The 19,281-nt window shown below is 47.9% G+C and overlaps 1 protein-coding gene across 2 annotated transcripts in view; it reads right to left on the reverse strand.

Annotated features, from left to right (window-relative positions):
- The window catches only part of PDPK1 (3-phosphoinositide dependent protein kinase 1), a 71,368-nt gene that overhangs the window by 25,526 nt on the left and 26,561 nt on the right, over positions 1-19,281 (reverse strand). For both annotated transcript variants that reach the window (XM_082858133.1, XM_082858132.1), the window contains exons 2-6: positions 18,364-18,630; positions 15,347-15,389; positions 14,945-15,082; positions 9,807-9,951; positions 8,824-8,921 (exon numbers count right to left, since the gene is read on the reverse strand). In XM_082858133.1, coding sequence (XP_082714259.1) covers positions 8,824-8,921; positions 9,807-9,951; positions 14,945-15,082; positions 15,347-15,389; positions 18,364-18,630 — 691 coding nt within the window. The remainder of the gene's footprint in view (positions 1-8,823; positions 8,922-9,806; positions 9,952-14,944; positions 15,083-15,346; positions 15,390-18,363; positions 18,631-19,281) is intronic.

Raw genomic sequence — 19,281 nt, forward strand, 5'->3', positions numbered from 1 at the left:
TGTTCAGTGTTTCTGTTCTTCATAATAATTGTGCGTCACTTCCGTGATTTATATTTTTAAATGCTATTATTGAAAAGTTCTAGAAATATATTTTTATATGGAAAGATATGTATTACACATAATTAAATAATTCAGGCTATCACACAGTATGCAGAGGTATTTGTGCTTTTAAATAGTTACATTATGCACAAAACAAAGTGGACAGGAGACACACACACACCACATGGCTGGGCTTTAAAGAGCAAATCGTGACGGCATCAGGACTGTGTGCTGCTGCTGCTGCTTCTGTAAGCTTTCTGGGCCTGCGTCTGCTTGTCCCCCACAACACCTGCTGCTTCCTCTTCCCCAGGAGCCTATGTCCACCTTCTTAAAGGGACTCCCAAGTCCCTGGGGATACAGAGTCACCCCCTTAGAAAGGAGCTCTTTCGCTAGTCTAGAGATGAATGAATCCTCTGGAGTGTGGAAAAGAATAACTGTCCTCAGAATGATGTTCGAAAGACATAAAATAATATCTACAAGACTATACATAATGAAAGTATCAAAATATTAAAGTAATAAATATGCAATATACTAATATGTTTCTTTTTTATTAATGCACCAACAAGATCTGGCAGCAGGTCTATTAATAGAGTAATTCTGAAGTAGCGATGAGCATAAACAATAGATCAAGAATCTGTGACGACTGTGATAGGACATGAAAACATCTGTGATTTCTAATGACACAGATGTTTGTTGCCTACCTTCATAACTGAAGGAGATGCTCGATTTCACTGAAGGGTTAGTGAAAACAAGTAATTTTCTCCTCTCCCACTTCACGAATGGCAGATTTCTATCTGTGACACCAGGGTAAGAGCCCAAGAGAGCATTAGAAAGCCACAGAGATATCTAGTTACCTACCCCTGTAAGCTCAGAGATTAGCCAGAGGTCAAAATTCTCCAGCTACTGGAAAACCAAGGCCCACAAGCCACTGTTGGCTTATGCTGCCTCCTTTAGGCTACTGACCCACTCAACAGGAGGCCAAAGGGTCAGGGTAAAGAAGGGTTTGGGCTGGGTTGTTACCTCCACCGTCAAAGTGGTTCAAATAAACGGGCCAGCACCCTGGGCTGTGGACCACTCTGGCCACCACAGATCTGCAGGTCAGACTGTGAGGTGCCAGTGGGGACGGAGGGACCTGACATGCTCCTGAGGTCAGAACACTCTCTTCAAAGCCAAAAGTGCAGACCGCTATTGTCTTATCCATGAACCCACATATGAAGCACAGCAAACACACTCCACAAAATGTGCTTATTAGCTCTTGGACAGAACACAAGCAAATTGAATCCAACAACACATAAAAAGGAGTGTGCACCATGACCAACTGGGATTTAATCTCAGGAATGCAAGGGTGGTTCAGCACATAAAAACCAATCAATATGTTACATCACATCATTAGAATAAAGGACAAAAACCACATGACCATCTTGATCAAGAGATGCAGAAAAACCATCTAACAAAAATTCAACACTCCTTCATGGTAAAGTATAAAACAAACTAGAAACAGAAGGGAACTTCCTCCGGGCTTCCCTGGTGGTGCAGTGGTTAAGAACCCGCCTGCCAATGCAGCAGACACAGGTTCGAGCCCTGGTCCAGGAATATCCCACATGCCGCGGAGCAACTAAGCCCGTGTGCCACAACTACTGAGCCCACGTGCCACAACTACTGAAGCCCGTGTGCCTAGAGCAACAAGAGAAGCCATCACAATGAGAAGCCCGCGCACCACAACGAAGAGTAGCCCCCGGGGTTTCCCTGGTGGCACAGTGGTTGAGAGTCCGCCTGCCGATTCAGGGGACACAGGTTCATGCCCCAGTCCGGGAAGATCCCACATGCCGCGGAGCAGCTAGGCCCGTGAGCCATGGCCGCTGAGCCTGTGCGTCCGGAGCCTGTGCTCCGCAACGGGAGAGGCCACAACAGTGAGAGGCCCGCGTACCGCAAAAAAAAAAAGAGTAGCCCCTGCTCGCCATAACTAGAGAAAGCCTGCGCGCAGCCACAAAGACCCAACGCAGCCAAAAATAAATAAAATGAATAAATTAAAAAAAAAAAAGAAGGGAACTTCCTCAACCTGATAAAGGCACCTATGAAAAACCCACAACGAACATCATACTCAATGGTGAAAGACAAAGCTTTTCCCCTAAGGTCAGGAACAAGACAAGGATGCCTGCTCTCGCCATTTCTATTCAATGGGGAGGTTCTAGCCAGGGCAATTAGGCAAGAAAATGAAGCAAAACGCATCCAGGCTGGAAAGGAAGAAGTAAACTATCTCTAATCACAGATGACATGATCTGTACGTAAAAAGTCCCAAGGAAGTCACTAAAAAACTATTAAAACTAATAAACAAGTCCATCAGGTTGCAGGACGTAAGATCAGTGTACCAAAAAAAATCAACTATATTTCTATATACTCTCAATGAACAATCTGAAAATTAAGAAAACAATTATATTTACAATAGCCTCAAAAATAAAATGAAATACTTAGGAATAAATTTAACAAAAGAAGTGCAAAGCTGGGACTTCCCTGGTGGCGCAGTGGTTAAGAATCCGCTTGCCAATGCAGGGGACACAGGTTCGATCCGTGGTCCGGGAAGATTCCACATGCCACAGAGCAACTAAGCCTGCGCGCCACAACTACTGAAGCCCACGTACCCTACAGCCCAGGCTCCGCAACAAAAGAAGCCAACCGCAATGAGAAGCCTGCGCACAGCAACGAAGAGTAGCCCCCACTCACTGCAACTAGAGAAAGCCCGTGCACAGCAACGAAGACCCACCACAGCCAAAAATAAAATTAAAAAAAAAAAAGTGCAAAGCTTATAACACGGAAAACTACAAAAAATTTTTGAAAGAAATTACAGAAGATATAAATAAACAGAAAGACATTCCACGTTGAAGGATCAGAAGACAATACTGTTAAGAGAGCAATACTCCCCAAACTGATCTATACATTCAACAAAATCCCTATCCTAATCCCAGATGGCTTTCACTTAGCACAATGTTTTCAAGGTTCATCAATGCTGGAGCCTATATCAGAACTTCATTCCTTTTAAGGCTGAATAATATTCCACTATACAGATAGACCACACTCTGTTTATCCATTCATCAGTTGATGGATACTTGAGTTGTTTCCACTCCTTGGCTATTACAAATAAAGCTGCTATGAACCCTAGCGTACAACTTTTTATGTAAACATTTGTTTTTCAGTTCTCTTGGATATATACCTAGAAGCTGAATGGCTGATTATAAGGTAACTATGCTTAACCTTCTGAGGAATTGCCAGACTTTTCCAAAGCGGCTGCATCATTTGACAATCCCACCTGCAGAGTACAAGGGCTTTGATTTCTCAACAGCCTTGCTAATACTTCTTATCGGATATCTTTTTGATTAGTCATCCTAGTGGGTGTGGAGTGGTGTCTCAGTGTGGTTTTGATTTGCATTTCCCTAATGATATTGAGCATCTTTTCATGTGTTTATTAGCCATTTGCTTATCTTCTTTAGAAAAATGTCTATTCAGACCCTTTGCCCATTAAAAAAAATTTTTTTGTTATGAGTTCTTTATATATTCTGGATATAAGCCCCTTATCAGATATATGATTTGAAATTTTTTTTCCTATTCAACCCCATAGGTTGTCTTTTTCACTTTCTTAATGGTATCACAGCACCAAAGTTTTAAAACTTGTTCTGCTGCTTGTACTTCTGGTATTGTATCTAAGAAACCAGACCCTAACCCAAGGTCAAGAACGTTTACTCCCATGATTTCTTCCAAGAGTGTAATAGTTTTAGCTCCTACATTCAGATCTCTGATCTGTCCAAGTTAACTTTTGTGTATGTTGTGAGGTGGGATAATAATGTTTTTGATGAATTGGTCATCATTGGAGGATGATAGTGAACCAATTCATGCTTTCCAAAAGCTGCAAATAAAGGGGAATGAAGCAAGCATTTATCCTGTTTTTCCTCCACAATCAATATCACTAAACAAATAGTGGCTAAGGGGAAGTTTCTCTTTAAAGAAGAATTCCAGGGATTTTTCCCTGGTGGCACAGTGGTTAAGAATCCACCTGCCAATGCAGGGGACACGGGTTCGAGCCCTGGTCCGGAAGATTCCACATGCCGCAGAGCAACTAAGCCCGTGTGCCACAACTGCTGAGCCTGTGCTCTAGAACCCGCGAGCCACAACTACTGCCTGTGCACCTAGAGCCCGTGCTCCGCAACAAGAGAAGCCACCGCAGTGAGAAGCCCAGCACCACAACGAACAGTGGCCCCCACTCACCGCAGCTAGAGAAAGGCCACGCGCAGCAACAAAGACCCAACGCAGCCAAAATAAAATAAATAAATAAATTTATTAAAAAAAAAAAAAAGAATCCGCCTGCCAAGGCAGGGGACACAGGTTCAATCCCTGATCCGGGAAGATCCCGCCTGCCACAGAGCAACTAAGCCCATGCACTACAACTACTGAGCCTGCGCTCTAGAGCCCGCGAGCCACAACTACTGAGCCTGCGCACCCTACAGCCTGTACTCCGCAACGAGAAGCCCACGTACCACAACAGAGTAGCCCTCGCTCGCTGCAACTAGAGAAAGCCCGTGTGCAGTAACGAAGACTGAACACAGCCAATAAATAAATAATTTTTTAAAAAATTTTAATTAAAAAAAAAGAAGAATTCCAACTCAAGAATGAAAGAACTGGGCTATGATCACTCTGCATTCTCTAATGAATTGATGGATCTAGGATATCATGGCTATAAAGGGCTGTTGACAGGGAGAGACGAATGGATGCTACATGCTTCCTAATGAAGAACACACCACACACACCAGCCTCTGGTGTGAAAGGACTGAACCTGAATGTGATCAAGCAGCCACATCCAACTCCCAATTTTCAAGACATACAGAGGGGAGAGGAGCATGTTACATGACTCCACAGAGATGCAATCAGCAAACTCTGGGAAACTCTATAAGACAAATGACCTGGTTTCTTCAACAGAATGCAAGGGAAAAAACAGATGGAGAAGAAGCTATAGATAACAGAAATTTAAGAGAAAAATTAGCTAAGCTCAATGTGAGAATTTTATTTGAAACCTTATTCAAGTAAGCAACAACCAAAAAATTATGATGTGGAATTATGGCGACTGGAAACTTAACGCGGACTAAATATTTTAAGATATTAAGCTATTACTGCTAATTTTTTAATGTATAAAAATGGCATGGTATTATGGTTATGTTTTTTAAAAATAAGCTTTGTATTTAGTAATAAATACTAAAATATTTACAGGGAAAACAAATCGATGATGGTGGAAATCAGGTCACAAGGATGTTCTGAATTTTTACAAAAAGCAGGTACCCTTGTGTTTTAAAAACAACAACACTCTATGCATCACAGATATGACTAAACGAATACCAATACTGAAAAGACCAGAGTAATCGCTTCTCGATGGCTGGGAGGTATGCTTGGTGGTGGGAGTACAGGGGGGCAGGTGGCCCTGCATGTGCTAGAGTGGCAGCAGGGCAGAGGCTGTGAGAGGGTCTCCAGCCCACAGCACAGCAGGATGGAGGTCAACGCTGGTCAAAGGGTCTGGACAAAGGCGGTCCACAGAGGGCCACTGCACAGGTACAGGTGCAGTGACAGTGATGCTGGCTCTGAGGCTTCCCCGCTGCATCCCCTCTCCAGCAGTCCCCACACCTGGCGCCCCCCCTCCCTGCACCCCCATATGTGGTGAGTGAAGCCTCCACGCCCAACTGTACCAGAAAGGCCTGCACAACTCAAAACAGGCTTCCAGACACAAACCTCAAGTCTCAACCTCCAGGGCACCCTGAACTCCCCAAGCTTCTTGCAAAGAGGGCCACGGCCAGGCACACGGCCACAGATGAGGGGCTGACTCCATGTTATTAAGCCGCCCTCAGTGTAAAGCTCTGTGGGACCCCTGTGCAAGGTTAGAAGGTCTAAGTCCTCTGTGCCAGAAAGGCCCATCGACCCATGTGCCCACCCACCCTCACAGCACAGGGGTCACTCCCTGGACCCGACAGGCAGCAGTAAGAGAGGAATGCGGGGCTCCCCCCATCCCAGGAGCCACCCACTGGGACGGAGGTCTGTGAAGACAGACAGCCTGTCTCTCACAAGGCGGAGGGCGAAACATGCTCACTGCACAGCTAAGGAACCTGGGCCTCGCTCCCACCAACACTTCCCTTCTGGAAGCTTTAAGATGTTTTGAGGAAACCATCTCTGTACAAAAGTTTATAAAGCTAATACAAGTGCTCACTTCGGCAGCACATATACCAAAATTGGAACAATACAGAGAAGATTAGCATGGCCCCTGCGCAATGACACGCAAATTCATGAAGCGTTCCACATATTTTAGCTGATTCACTTTGTTATACAGCAGCAACTAACACAACAATGTAAAGCAATTATACTCCAATAAAGATGTTTAAAAAAAGCTAATGCAGGAATAAACTCTAAGATTCTAAACTATGTCAAACAGAAAATGAGAGTATGTCACCAAAATTATTCATTCACGTAATTATACATGTTTTCTACATTTCCTCTAAGGAAAAAAAAAAGCCAACTCAACTGTGTATATATAAGTATCGATAGTTCTGCCTGGTTTACAATGTTAAGGACTTTTTAGCCTCCTGCTTCCAGACAGATTTTAAAACTCAGGTTTATTTTACTATTTCACCAATGCATTTAAGTTCTTACATTTTTTTAATGGCTACATGACAGTAGGACTAGCCTGTGCCAAATATCAGATCTGAAGAAAATCTAAGTGAAGAAAAAAGGACCAAGCAGACTCTGAGGGGGTGACTCCCATGGCTGACTGGCAGGCGGTGGCTGGTCTCAGCGGCAAGTCACACACGAGATGCCCAGCAGCCCAGCAAGAACATTCAGGTTCTTGTTTGGTTCACCTCTGTCATGGACAATGCTCAGGTTACGAGTTATACCATGTCTATCAAAACATAATTAGTGGCCAACAAAATGTTACTATACAATAGGAATGAGTCAAATAGATCAAAGTTTGGGGCATGTCACAGGAGGACTTCCTGGGGCTTGGGAAGTGCACCTCCAGGCAGGAGCCCTGGGTGGGAAGTACAATACAAAGGTAGGCAAGCGTCGCCAGGACTAAGCCTCACTGAGAAATAAGAGCATCTGCCTTGACTGCAAGTTCTGTTTCAAACACAAAAGGGTGGTGCTTTAAGATTCTCAGAAAAGTTCCCGAATTCAAGATGCCATCTTGTGACTCAAAGAGTGTCTGTGCACAGATGAAAGCACTGACAGAATCTTGACAAGAACCCTCCGTTTGAAAACACAGGGCTGGGAAAAGGCCTGGAAAGGAAAGATCACACACCCTGCTGAAGGGAACCCATGGAAGCCCAGCCAGGCCCTTCCAGCAGCACAGAGTCAAGACTGCCCACCATGCCCGGGAGGAGCAAAACCCCAGGTGTTAGCCCCGCAGCTGCTGCGAAACAGGCCTCAGTTCAAGCCCGAGGCAGAGCAGGCCAGCGCAGCTGAACTAGAGGGCTCTTCGGAGGGGCCCAGCTCCTCCCCACCACTGCCCTGCACTCACAGCTCCCCTTTACCACGCAAGAGCAGCTGCAGCGAACTGGATGCTTCTGTCTGAATCTTTCTTCCACCAACAAACCCTCTACCCTCCCCTAGCATGTCCATCCCCCCAGGGCTCTCCATCAAGGTCCTTCTTTGAGGGGTACCCACTAGCCCGGCAGAGAAGCACATGCCCTGGGTGGAGGTCCCTGCAGCAGCCTCCCAGGTCAGGGTAGCTCTGACAGTCACACCTGTCCGTACACCCAAGTTTCATTTTCAAGGTCACTTATTAACTCACACAGGGGCTTTGAGTTTCCCCCAACCCTCACCATAAAGGGCTTTATCTTCTCTCTACCCCAATACTTGAACACAGTTTTCAGGAGTTAAACTGCCATTTTTTATACCCTCGGAGTTTATGATTTCCATTCAACAAACACCTGAAGGACAGCAAGATGCCCCCACCCCCACCATGGCCGAGATGCCCCTGGGTAGCTAAGATACCCAGGGCTCTCTTCTGACCCAGGTGGACTGCGAGCAACTGTCACAGTACATAATCCGGCTAGGAAATACCCTAGAGGAACAGTGGTTAGAAGGGTCTGCAATGATTAACATGCACTTGACCAGCAGGAAAAAAACAGCCCCCAACTCATTCTGTGATCTTATAGAACCTCACTATAATCGGCGTGCCTGGGCCACCACCCCTGGCAGGTGCGCACAGGAGACAGGCAGACAGTCAGCACTGGGATACAAGGTCAGTCGCGCGCGTGCGTGCGTGCGTGTGTGTGTGAGTGCGCGCGCACGCACATACCACCCCCCAACCCCAGAGAACCCACAGTGCCAACAGGAAGACCTGGGAGCTGACCTCACACCCCTGCATGGGAGACCAGGAACAAATGTGGCACCCCAGCATCTTCTAGGAAGATGACTAGGGAGGGTGAGCCACAGTGGGCATCTGAGGGCCTATGACAACATGCAGAAAGCGCCTGGTGACCTACTACCACTTGACGCCAGGAGGACCAACCACAGGCAGCCTGCGAAGCCCCTCCCTGCACCCACCAGACCAGGCACACACCTGCCCAGACCCTCAGCTAAAGTTGCCCAAAGGCAGAGGCTTCCTCTGTGAAAACTCAAGCATCCATTTTATAATAACAAAGGTACTACAGACAACTGTCATTAATGATGAGCATAAGGCAATTCAACCTGTTTCTAAGAAGTTGGTTTTGATTTAAGCACTGAGCAGGGATCTACTAGAAATAAAACACACACCTTGTTTACTCTCTGGGGATAATACTTTTGCTGTTCCAAAATCTGTGATCTGGATGTGCATATCTTCATTTAACAAAATATTTTCTGGTTTCAGGTCCCTGTGAAAGCAGATTTTTTTACGTTTGAGATGAAATATTTAAAACAGTAACATTATTACAAACTCTAAATTTTGCTAAAACCCAAAATGAACTGATTAATACCTATAATCTTTACAGACTAACAACCAAGAATGCAAGTCTAAAGTTAGCACTGAACAAATATCAACTGCATATAATGAGGACAAATTACATCATTTCATAACTGCATCTACCATTTTAATAAACTTTTAATTGAAGTATAATCTATCATGCCTAACCTATAAAGCGCCTTTAAACCTTCTGTGGTATCATTACGCAATAAATGCACACCTTAAATTTGTATATACATATGTCAACTATTTCTCAATAAAACTGGGAGGGAGAAAATGGTTAAATGGTAAATTTTATCTATTTTAGGCTTTTTTCTTTTTTTTTTGTCTGCGCCGCGCAGCTTGGCGGGATCTTAGTTCCAACCAGGGATTGAACCCATGCCCCTTGCAGTGGAAGCTCGGAGTCCTAACCACTGGACCACCAGGGAATTACTGGTAAATTTTACGTTATGGGTATTTTACCACCAAAAAAAAAAAAAAAACAGTAAGAAAAAGAAAGCTTAAATGAACACTTTCAATTTGACTTTATCGGAAAATCATGGAAAATGATAAGTACACACAGAATCTACAACTGACAAAATAAAAGCACCAGTCAACATGGCTAAGAGAATCGTTAGTCTGGCAAAAAAGACATCTGACCAATTTCATCTGATATTAAAGGTCCACAGTCTCTCAACATCAGAGTAATGTGAACTCTTCTTAATTCTCACAATGAGGCATCCCACCCTCCATAAAAGAGACCAGAGCTGACCCCCCAGGCCTGGGGAGCAAAGCCTGTAGCCCCCTGGCTTGGTACCTGTGAATGATGCCCTTGCCATGCAGGTACTCTAGGGCAGACACCATCTCAGCTGTGTAAAATCGGGTGCATGTCTCATCGAACGAACCAATTTTCCGAATGTATTTAAGTAGTTCTCCATTTTTGGCATAACTAAGGCCAAAATCTAAACATTGGATAGTTAAGGAAGAGAGCAAAAATCTTTCTTTTAAACTGACCTTAACAGCCCAGTAGCAATTTTTTAAATTAATTAAAACTGAAGGTACCTGTGGCCTGAGACAGCTGCCCCTCTTCCAGCCAGACCCAACCGCAACCGCTGGGTCTGCAGGGAATCCCTGGCTCCAGGACAGGGTCCCAGCGTTGAGTTTTTCACCAACAACAAAAGCACATGCCTCTCAGGCCAACTGCCCCTTCTGGACCCCCCATCCCCAGAAGACACCTGTGGGCTCAGTGAGGGGAAGCCGCTAGAGATGGCGGTCAGGGCCTGTGGCCCCAACGCCATCAGCACACAGCCTCCAACCTGCACCAACCGCACATGCCGTGCTCAGTCCATTCACGTAAAGATTCCTCAAATGAATGCTCCTTCCCAAGTATAAAGTGACAAGTTTTGTAAGAGAAATGCCATTAATAGATAAACTCAATCTATTTATTGGGCCCCCACTGGGGAGAGACTCGAGGAAAACAGTCATCTTTCCCTCGGACACCACTGCAGTGTGATTTGTTTTACTTCTGTTCTCCCTTTTTCTAAGAGGAGAAACTATAAATGGATCCCATATAACTGCTTCCTCCTGGAAAAACCGAACATCCACACCTCTTGATGGAAATCTACAGGTACTCTGCCACTCCCTGGCAGAGTGGCACCCAAGTCCTCACCCGCCCTGAGCATCAGCTCCAAGGGGGTAAGGGGTGACCTGTGCTCAAGGTGTCCCATCTGGCTTCTGTTTGCCAAGGCACTTGCCATCTCCCACCAAAGAAGATGCCTGAAGCTGCGGCCCAGGAGGGAAGAGACCACCAACCGAAGCTGCTCAAACCTGCCTGTGATCGAGCCGCACATGTGGCCTCCCAAGCCCTTCCAATTAGAACAACGTTTAACAGGAAGCTGAAGCCCAAAACCAACCTTACTTCTAGGGAATGCAAAGGGTCTCGGCCAGGGCCCCTTCCCTCCTCTCCTTGCTTTGATCCCTCCTCGGGGAAGGCTGGTATCCGTGGCCTCCTCACCAGCAGCCTGCAGACTCTGGCCCACCCAACCCCAAGCAGGGGCCCCGCCTGGATCTGGACCTGGACCAGCCGCAGAGCCTCCCCACTCAGGAGCACAGTCTCCCAGAAACCAGCAGCCCATGTGAGAGGCTCGGCCATGGCCACAGGGCCTCTTCTGGCTTCACAGGTTTTGCCCCTTATCTGACCACTCCCTGAGTTCCTGTTTCCGGTGTAAGGGACACTTCTAGTTCTCTGCTCGGCTGTGGCGCTAAGTGACCGACAGGTTTTGAACATGACATGTTGTAGATCATGGCTCCAAGCCCGTGTTCTCTCTGACCACACATGTTCCTCATTGCCCAGAAACACTCTTTCAGACCTCATTGGTCCATTTCACACCCTAGAACATTTCTACCTCCCTCAGCACAGCTAAGGCCCCAGGGCAGTGAGGGGAGGCTGCTCTCTCACAGGGAGCGAGTCAATTCCTGGGACGATGAGCACAGATCAGGCCTGTGGCAGAGCCTGAGAGCCTGCTGAGCCCAATGCCTGCGCTTTGCAGAGGAACCCAGCCCAGAGAGGTTAAGCAACTGACTCAAGGTCACAAAGCCAAGGAGGGACAGGACTGGAGCCCAGCTTCCTGAGGTCTAGTGTGCTGTTCCTGTCCCCAAGCTTCAAGAGACGACACACAAGGACAGGCAGGTGGGAGGTGGAGGAAGAACGCAGGTTAGCAGAGCAACAGTCTCTGAAGCCCCTCAGCCTTCATCCCTGCTGGAGGGAAAGGCACCCTGGCTGGCTGGCTGTGGTGCCCAGCCCTGCATTGCACCTAAGGAGGGAGGGAGGGCTTCTCTGAGCTCAGCCCTCTCTGGGGAGCAGGAGTTGAGTCTGGTCAAACTGAACCTCCAGAGGGCAAAGAGGCTGACAGTGCCCAGGAGGTCCCTCACGGATCTATCTGCCTGTTTTCAGGCTGCTGCAGGGGTGTCACCAGCTCTGCCTCACCTGTCCTGAGAGTGTGCTTAGCCCTGTAGTCGCTGGAGGAGCTGCTCCCCTCTCTCCCCAATGTGTAAATTACAGCTAAAAGGAGGATAGTGTGCACACTGGGGCTTTTATTCAGGCAGAGTGCTTCCTTTTCTTTATCTTTCAACACACTGTCTATTACAAAGGATTTCCAGTGGAGCAGAAGTCCCCAGGTCTCGCTCCTGTCAGAGGTAAGTGAGCCCCTGCAATCTCCACAGGCTTTCAAATTTGTCTTAAAATGTCAAAAGCAACAGACACCACTGGATAGAGACCTAGAGTCCCCTCCACCTGCATTACTCTGGCCAATCCCGTCTGAAATCAGACAGTGAGCTCACTCATCTAGCCTCTGAGTGCCTGATCCTACTGAACATGACCTTGGGAGAAGATGAAGTCAAGTGTGTGCGACCTGCCGGAGCCTCCCAACCAACACAACTTATTCTCCCCAGGCCCCGTAGGAAGCCCAGGCCTGGGACTCCAGGAATTCTGGCAGCCAGAGAGCCCCACAGGCTCAAAGAGAAGCACCATCACGTGGGTGCCATGGAGCACAAGAAGCAAGAGGTCTAGGTGGCCTCAGAGGTGAGATACAGAACAGATCAGTCACTGATGGCTGCTGCATGAGCAGTGACAGCAGACGGGGACATGGGGCGATGCTGAAGCCAGGTGGAGAGGCAAACACTTTAAAAGACCTAAAACAAACCAACAAGGAACCCCCCTCCCTGCCCCACATGCTCTTGGCTACTAGACCACTTTACTGCTCCCCTTTACGGTGAAACCACTGGGAAAAACCTGCTTTGTTTGCCTTTCCTTGCCTCTCTCTCTTGATTGAGCCCTCAGCCCCACCCCCAGACTGCCACTCTCAACAACACTTTGCATGGGAAGCAATCCACAGGTCAGGCCAGGGCCCAGCTACTTGACCACTTGGCACTATCTGGCAGGGCAGCCAGCACCCTCCACCAGAAACCATCTGGTCCATTGCCCCTGGGACTCTGTTCTCTCCACTCATTGGAACTCTTCCCTGCTGGGCACCCTCCGGCCCACCGACACCCCAGCCCACCCCCCACCAATCTGCACACCAACCTGACTTCTCAGGCTCTGCAGGCAGCCACCCAGTAGCCCACTCAGGCCTCAAGTCGCAAGGATCAACGGATGCATCAATTACAGGACCACTGTGCACCCAGCTCTGAGGCCCCACCCCCAGGAGCCAGCTTGACTTACAAGAGCCTTCCCTGCAGCAGCAGCCCGAGTGAGAGCAAATGGCTACCCTGCTCCAGACCCTCCTCCTGGACTCTGTGCCACACTTAGAAGAAAATCCAAAATTCTTGCCGGGACTCCAAGGCCCAAGGAGCTGACCCCTGCCCAGCCTTTTTGTACCCCCCACACATACGCACACCTGCCCCTGCTCTGCCCAGGCCTCGGGCTGACGTCGTCTCCTCAGACCACCAAGTTAAAACAGCTGATCCAACTCTCCACCGACCAACTCCTACCTGGCCCTACTACTCTTGTTCCCTCAGTGTCTATCACACAGCCATTAATCACCTGTGTATATCTAACTCCTGCACAGAAATGCAAGCCCCATGAGGGCAGAGCCTTCACCTCATGTACCAGCATGTTCCCATCACCTGGAACTCAACCAGGACTTCTCAATAAACAAAAGGAAACATTCAGCTGACAGTTGAAGGAGCCAGAAAATGGTGTTAAAGGGGAAACAGGATCGAGCAAAGTTTTAACCCAGAAGAATATGTGTGGAGAGAGGAGAGAGGGGAAGGGAAGGGGGTTAAGATCAGGCCCCCACCCCCAGGTGGGATGGGGAAGCCAAGCTTTGCAGGTGGTGGGGTGAGGGGAAGGGGCTCTGGAGACCTAAGGGCAGGAGGAAAAGAACAGATGCACAGACTGAGGTTTACACTTGAACAAACTCTCAACTCCATTTGGCAGTTCGACCTCCCTCGTCGAGAAGAAGCCAAGAGCAGCTGCTGGGATTGAAGACAGAGTCTCTGGGCAAACGGGGGCTGAGGGAGTCCCGGTTTGGAAGAACAACTGCAGGAGAGGGGCTGGGGAGTGAGGAGACCTGGCGGGCCTGGCTCTATGATGAATGGCCCAGAGACAAGCTGACGACACAGATATGGCCCACCCTGACTGCCACGGTGCCCTGTCTCCTTGAACCCTGAGCAAAGAAGAAAGAAAAAAGTGCTTCAGGGATTACAGGAGAAGTCAGGGAACGTGAGATGCCCTGAAATAAAACAAAGAATCAGCAGGGTGTGACGTCCCTGCTGGAGAAGCAGTGTGCACAGCCCTGGAGAGCCAGGCACTGGATGATCAGAGACATCCATAGGGGTGGGAGAGGGGGAGGCTGGAGGGCCCTGGGGAGGGGCTGTCTCTGGGAGGACAAGTCCTGGATACGGGAAGAAAGGGTTGGGCTCCTGTGGGTCACTCCCTAGACTTTCTACCTGGCAGCTGAGCCTGAGAAAGATGTTCCTTCCAACCAAACCCCACAACCCAGGGCCAAAGAGGGCAGAAAAGTGCCCACCTCCCGGGAGCCCCGGATGCCCAAGATCCTTCTTCCTCTCTCTCACTCCCCTGCTTTGAGCACTGGATTCGACACCTGACAGATACTCCAAGGATGCTGATTAAAAAGGAATGAGGGCATGCTTTTAAATAAACGTCTAGCAAGAACAGCATTAAAATAATGATCCTTTAGATATGAAGCTTACCAACAAAAAACCTCAAAAATAACTGTGATGATCTCCCTTGAAGTAATGTTCTACTTCAGTGAATGTCAGCAATCCCAGGGGGTCCCAAAGCAAAGTGATGTGAATTCGTCTGTATTTAGAATAAGCTACCCTTTTCCCTTCCAGGGAAGGGGCTACTTGTGAAAACAAAAACGGGGTCATGGTTCCAAAACGATAAGGGGTCACTGGCGTGATATCAGAAGGCTTTGACTGTTCAAAGGATACAGAGCTTTTCATCATCCTGAAATGTGAAGTAAAGTTTAACAAAGAAGGGGTGATCCAGCCGCGACATCACGTCTCTCTCTCTGGTTACATACGGGACTTTGTTCTCTTTGATAATGTGACGTTTCTCTAGAATTTTAACTTAAGAGAGAAGCAAGTTACTACAATTGGAAATGGTAAGAAAACACTAAAGACACACCTCATAAAGTAACAGATAAAAATTAAAGTTTTTCACAAAACGCACCCACCAGATTTGTGATCTCTAAGACCAACAGTGTCCTGTCCCCTGAAATCAGCACAGAAACCTCCAGGGGCTGGGCAGCCAGGTGGCCGCGTACCCAGAGGTGCGCTGTTCCTGCATCCTAGACACTGGAGCATCCTAGCTCGCTGGAGTTAGTTACTTACTAGCATATTCCCTTGAGGTTGCCAGTTCTCGGGCCAGGACAACCTGGTTTGGGAAGAAAAGGGGGAAAAAGAAGAGAAAAAAACACCCAATGTAACCAGGGCACTGAGTCTCACAAGTCACCCTGCAACCAACCACACAGGCTACCCCGCCCCCACCACGAAATTACATTTTAAATATTTTTGGTCCTGTGCTAACAAACATAGCTGAGTGTCAATGACTAAGTTAATGTGTTCTAATAGTTAAAGGAAACACATGTATCTCTCAAATGTTTCCAGAAAGTTCCTCATCAGATGCCAATAGTCCCCCCTCATGCAGTGAAATATATATTCAGGAACACCTTATGACCAGCATAACCCTCACACAAACAGTAGGAAGAAGCAGCATATAATAATATCTCCACAAGGTGGGTACTGGGAATTTCTTCAAAAACTAACTCTATGGATAGGTCCCCAGTACATGTTCATTGCAAAAGGCCACCCTGAATTTGGGCTTTTACAAATAATAGTTGCATTTCACTTGATGCCACTCTCAGATGCTGTAAATCCCATCCCTGCTACTGAGGGCACAGGAACCGCGGCCGGCAGAGAGCACCTCCCTCCAGCATGCAGTCACACACACACCCGCCCCCCGCCCCCCATGCCCTCTCCACAGCACAGCCCGGTCTTACACTCTACTTCGGGGACAGAGCACCAGTGGGGCCTCACACACATTGAAAAGAACTTTCTACACGAACACACCCTGGGCACAACCTGAGTAACAACTTCCAAATGCCTGATGAGCCCAGTCTGGCAGTGAGCTGGGGTGGTCCCCACCACCGCCAGCTGGTGCAAATTCCTCTCCTGAGACACCTACAGGGAACAGCCGAGGACCAGAGAGCAGATGAAAACCTGCTGACTCCCGGGAAATACCGGAGCCTCCGGGAAGACCTCTGGAGGCCCCTGGTTGTAAGTTATATTCCGTTAGGGAATTCTTCACCAAGTTCATCAGAAGTGACCCTGGAAAAGCACTGTATGTAGCCCTGCGGTTTTTAAGAACAAGGTCGGATTATATGTGTTCAAATGGAAAGATCTTAAAGATCTCTGTGGAGAAAGGAACCTGTGTGGATTGTTCTCAGGTGCTGGTGAGTCAAGGAGAGTGGGCTAGGGAAGGGCTGGCATTCTCTAGGTTATGTACTGATGTAATGCTAAATTTCTTCACAGCAGCATGTACTAGCTACGTAAGTAGGAAAAAGGAAGAAAAACACTGAGTGCTAATATTTAATGGAATCCTATCTGAAGGAGATATTTATGTCATCTTTCTGTTGTGTGAACTCTGCATGTTCTATGCAGTTTCCTTATGTCCCTCCACATGGCCCGGGCCAACTGCAGGGGCAGTAGACATCAGGATCACCCTCAGGTTGCCGGCGGCAGTGGACCAGGCTTCCCCCTCTCCAGCGCAGGCTCCATCACGGGAAGGTCCTACCTGGGGATCCAGCCTGGGAGCTGCCTCCCCTGGAAACCTCATTTTAGGTTGTCTCTATTTCAGGAATGGTGAGAAGGAACTGAGGGTAGCACATATAATTTGAGACCCAAGGCTGCAGGATTCCAAACAGTACCAGAAAGGAGGCTCCAGGCTCACGGCACTTTCCTGGGCACCACCCTGGCACAGGGATGACAAGAATCTCAGCTGGGGCTTTTCTACATCAGGAATCTGTCACCCAGAACAGATGGCACCTACTTTTACCCATGGTGGAAACCCAGGAACACAGGGGGATTTCATAAATACATCCTCATTTTCCAGTCAATATAAATGTCCAATGAAGTACAGCTGAGAAAAGGAGAGAGAACGCTTCTTCTTTTACTGGACTCATGTAAGTAACTGTAAAGAACACCCAAGATTCTTTTCAAAATAGTTTTTTCTTTCTGCAAGGACCTGTGAGTACCAGACCTACTGGGGATTATGCTCAAAGTTGAAGGTTTTTATCATGAGGGCCCAATTCTTTCATTAACTTAAAAACTGCCAATAAAAAAATCTAAATAAAAAATGTAAAAGGAGCAAAAGTTAACACTTAAAACGATGTTGGGAACATGGGTGAGCCCCAGTATGTCATGTTCTTTGTATTTTGAATTATTTCATAAATGGAAAAAAAGAAAAGGAAAACAAATTTCACACGAGGTTTCTTCCCAAAGGCCAGGCAGGCAAGTCTCATTATTCAGGACCTGCTGGCCTGAGGAGCTGCAGCTCATGCTGGGCCCAGCTCAGAGACCACAGCGGCAAGGATCTGTCTCTTCTGAAGGCACGGCCAGGGGACAGGGGCTCTGGCCTTCCCGAGCCTGCAGCAAGCCTCTGGCCCGGCCACAGCCACATGAGGCCTCCAACTCAGCAAAGGGCAGCTCTGAACCTTCATATCTTTGCTTTAAGAGGAAAAATACCACAAGATAGGTAAAACTCTCTCAGGTAACAAAAAGAATTACCCTGAGTGTGACTTGACAGTGCTGTGATAGTAATTCTGTCCATGAAACTGAGGACACAAAAATCTGGAAGCTAGCAGATCTTGGGCTGCAACTCTAGCAAATGTCAATGGTGTACTGTTTTATATTTTAAAAATAACAGAGAAATAACAAAGGTCATTAAATGTTTCCCCAAAACTACGAAGAGATACACCAACACTAATGTTTAATCTAAGGAACAGGAAAGCTTCCCAGGGTCTTGCTAACAGGACACAATGATATGAAATGTAACTTAGAATACAATCTAACTGCATTTTTTGAGAAAATTAAAAATAAGATCATGAAATGCCTTTTAAAGCTTTCCCCTACAAAATCATGAGCTAGATATTTAAACCACATGATCTGCCTGGTGGTAGCCAGCCCCAAGTCACCTTCACAACAGGAGAGGAATCCCCAAGGGCCTGAGACCCTCCTCTGGGGTAGAACACCACTGTAGTGTCTTAGTCCCCCAGCTCCAAGTCCCAAAAAAGGCCAGTACTCCCAAGGAAAACACCCTCATTCAACAAACAGCAGCAGTCTGTACTCACTGTTGAAAAAGAGCCTTCACCAAGAATTTTCCCAAATTTAAAGTCTTCTGGCCGTTTCTTCCGAGGCTGTGGTGGCGGCTGTGTGGCGTGTTGCAGCGAGTTGGCGCTTGGCCGGGATTCGGCCGTGGTGCTGTCCATGGTGGGGCCCTGCCTGCTACCACAGCTGGGAACGCCAGGGGCCGTGCTGGACTCAGTCTGGGTCCTCACCATTGATGGGGACGGGCAGGAACATAATACCACGCTGGACTGAATAGGAACGGTGTCATACTGGTGGACACAGGAAAAAAGAGGTAAGATTCAAAGTGGCTCACCCTTCCTAAATGTATGAACTAAAGTGTTGACATCGTTGAAACACCACCAAGCACAGGGCAGACCATCTGATGTTCTGCCATGCAGTTCGGGCCACTGCCCTCCTCTCCCAAGTCCCTTCCCCGCTCAAATTCCACCCTGCCCTGTCCTGCGTGCCCACAGACCCCAGCACCCAGAACCTACCTGCCCTCACCCTCTCCCTCAGTTCTGTGTAAGTCTCCAACACCTCCCCCACCCCCACCCAGCCATGGCCAGCTGGCCTTCCCATCACACTGCCTGGCCTAAACATCATCTGTGGCCCTGTCCACAGAGAAAGCTGGTCCAACCCTGTGACCACGTTGTCTCCCATCCCAGAACCCTTCCCCTGCTCACCCACTCACATTTGATATAAGGCTAGACACACAGAAGGCACTCAGGGTTTGAAGAGACTAGCTTAAGACTGTATCCCGGACTTCCCTGGGGGCGCAGTGGTTAAGAATCTGCCTGCCAATGCAGGGGACACGGGTTCGATCCCTGGTCCGAGAAGATCCCATATGCCACAGAGCAACTAAGCCCGTGCGCCACAACTACTGAGCCTGTGCTCTAGAGCCTGTGAGCAGCAACTGCTGA

The sequence above is a fragment of the Leucopleurus acutus genome, assembly GCF_964270905.1.
Source record: "Leucopleurus acutus genome assembly, chromosome: 16".
In the NCBI taxonomy this organism is placed as follows: Eukaryota; Metazoa; Chordata; class Mammalia; order Artiodactyla; family Delphinidae; genus Leucopleurus; species Leucopleurus acutus.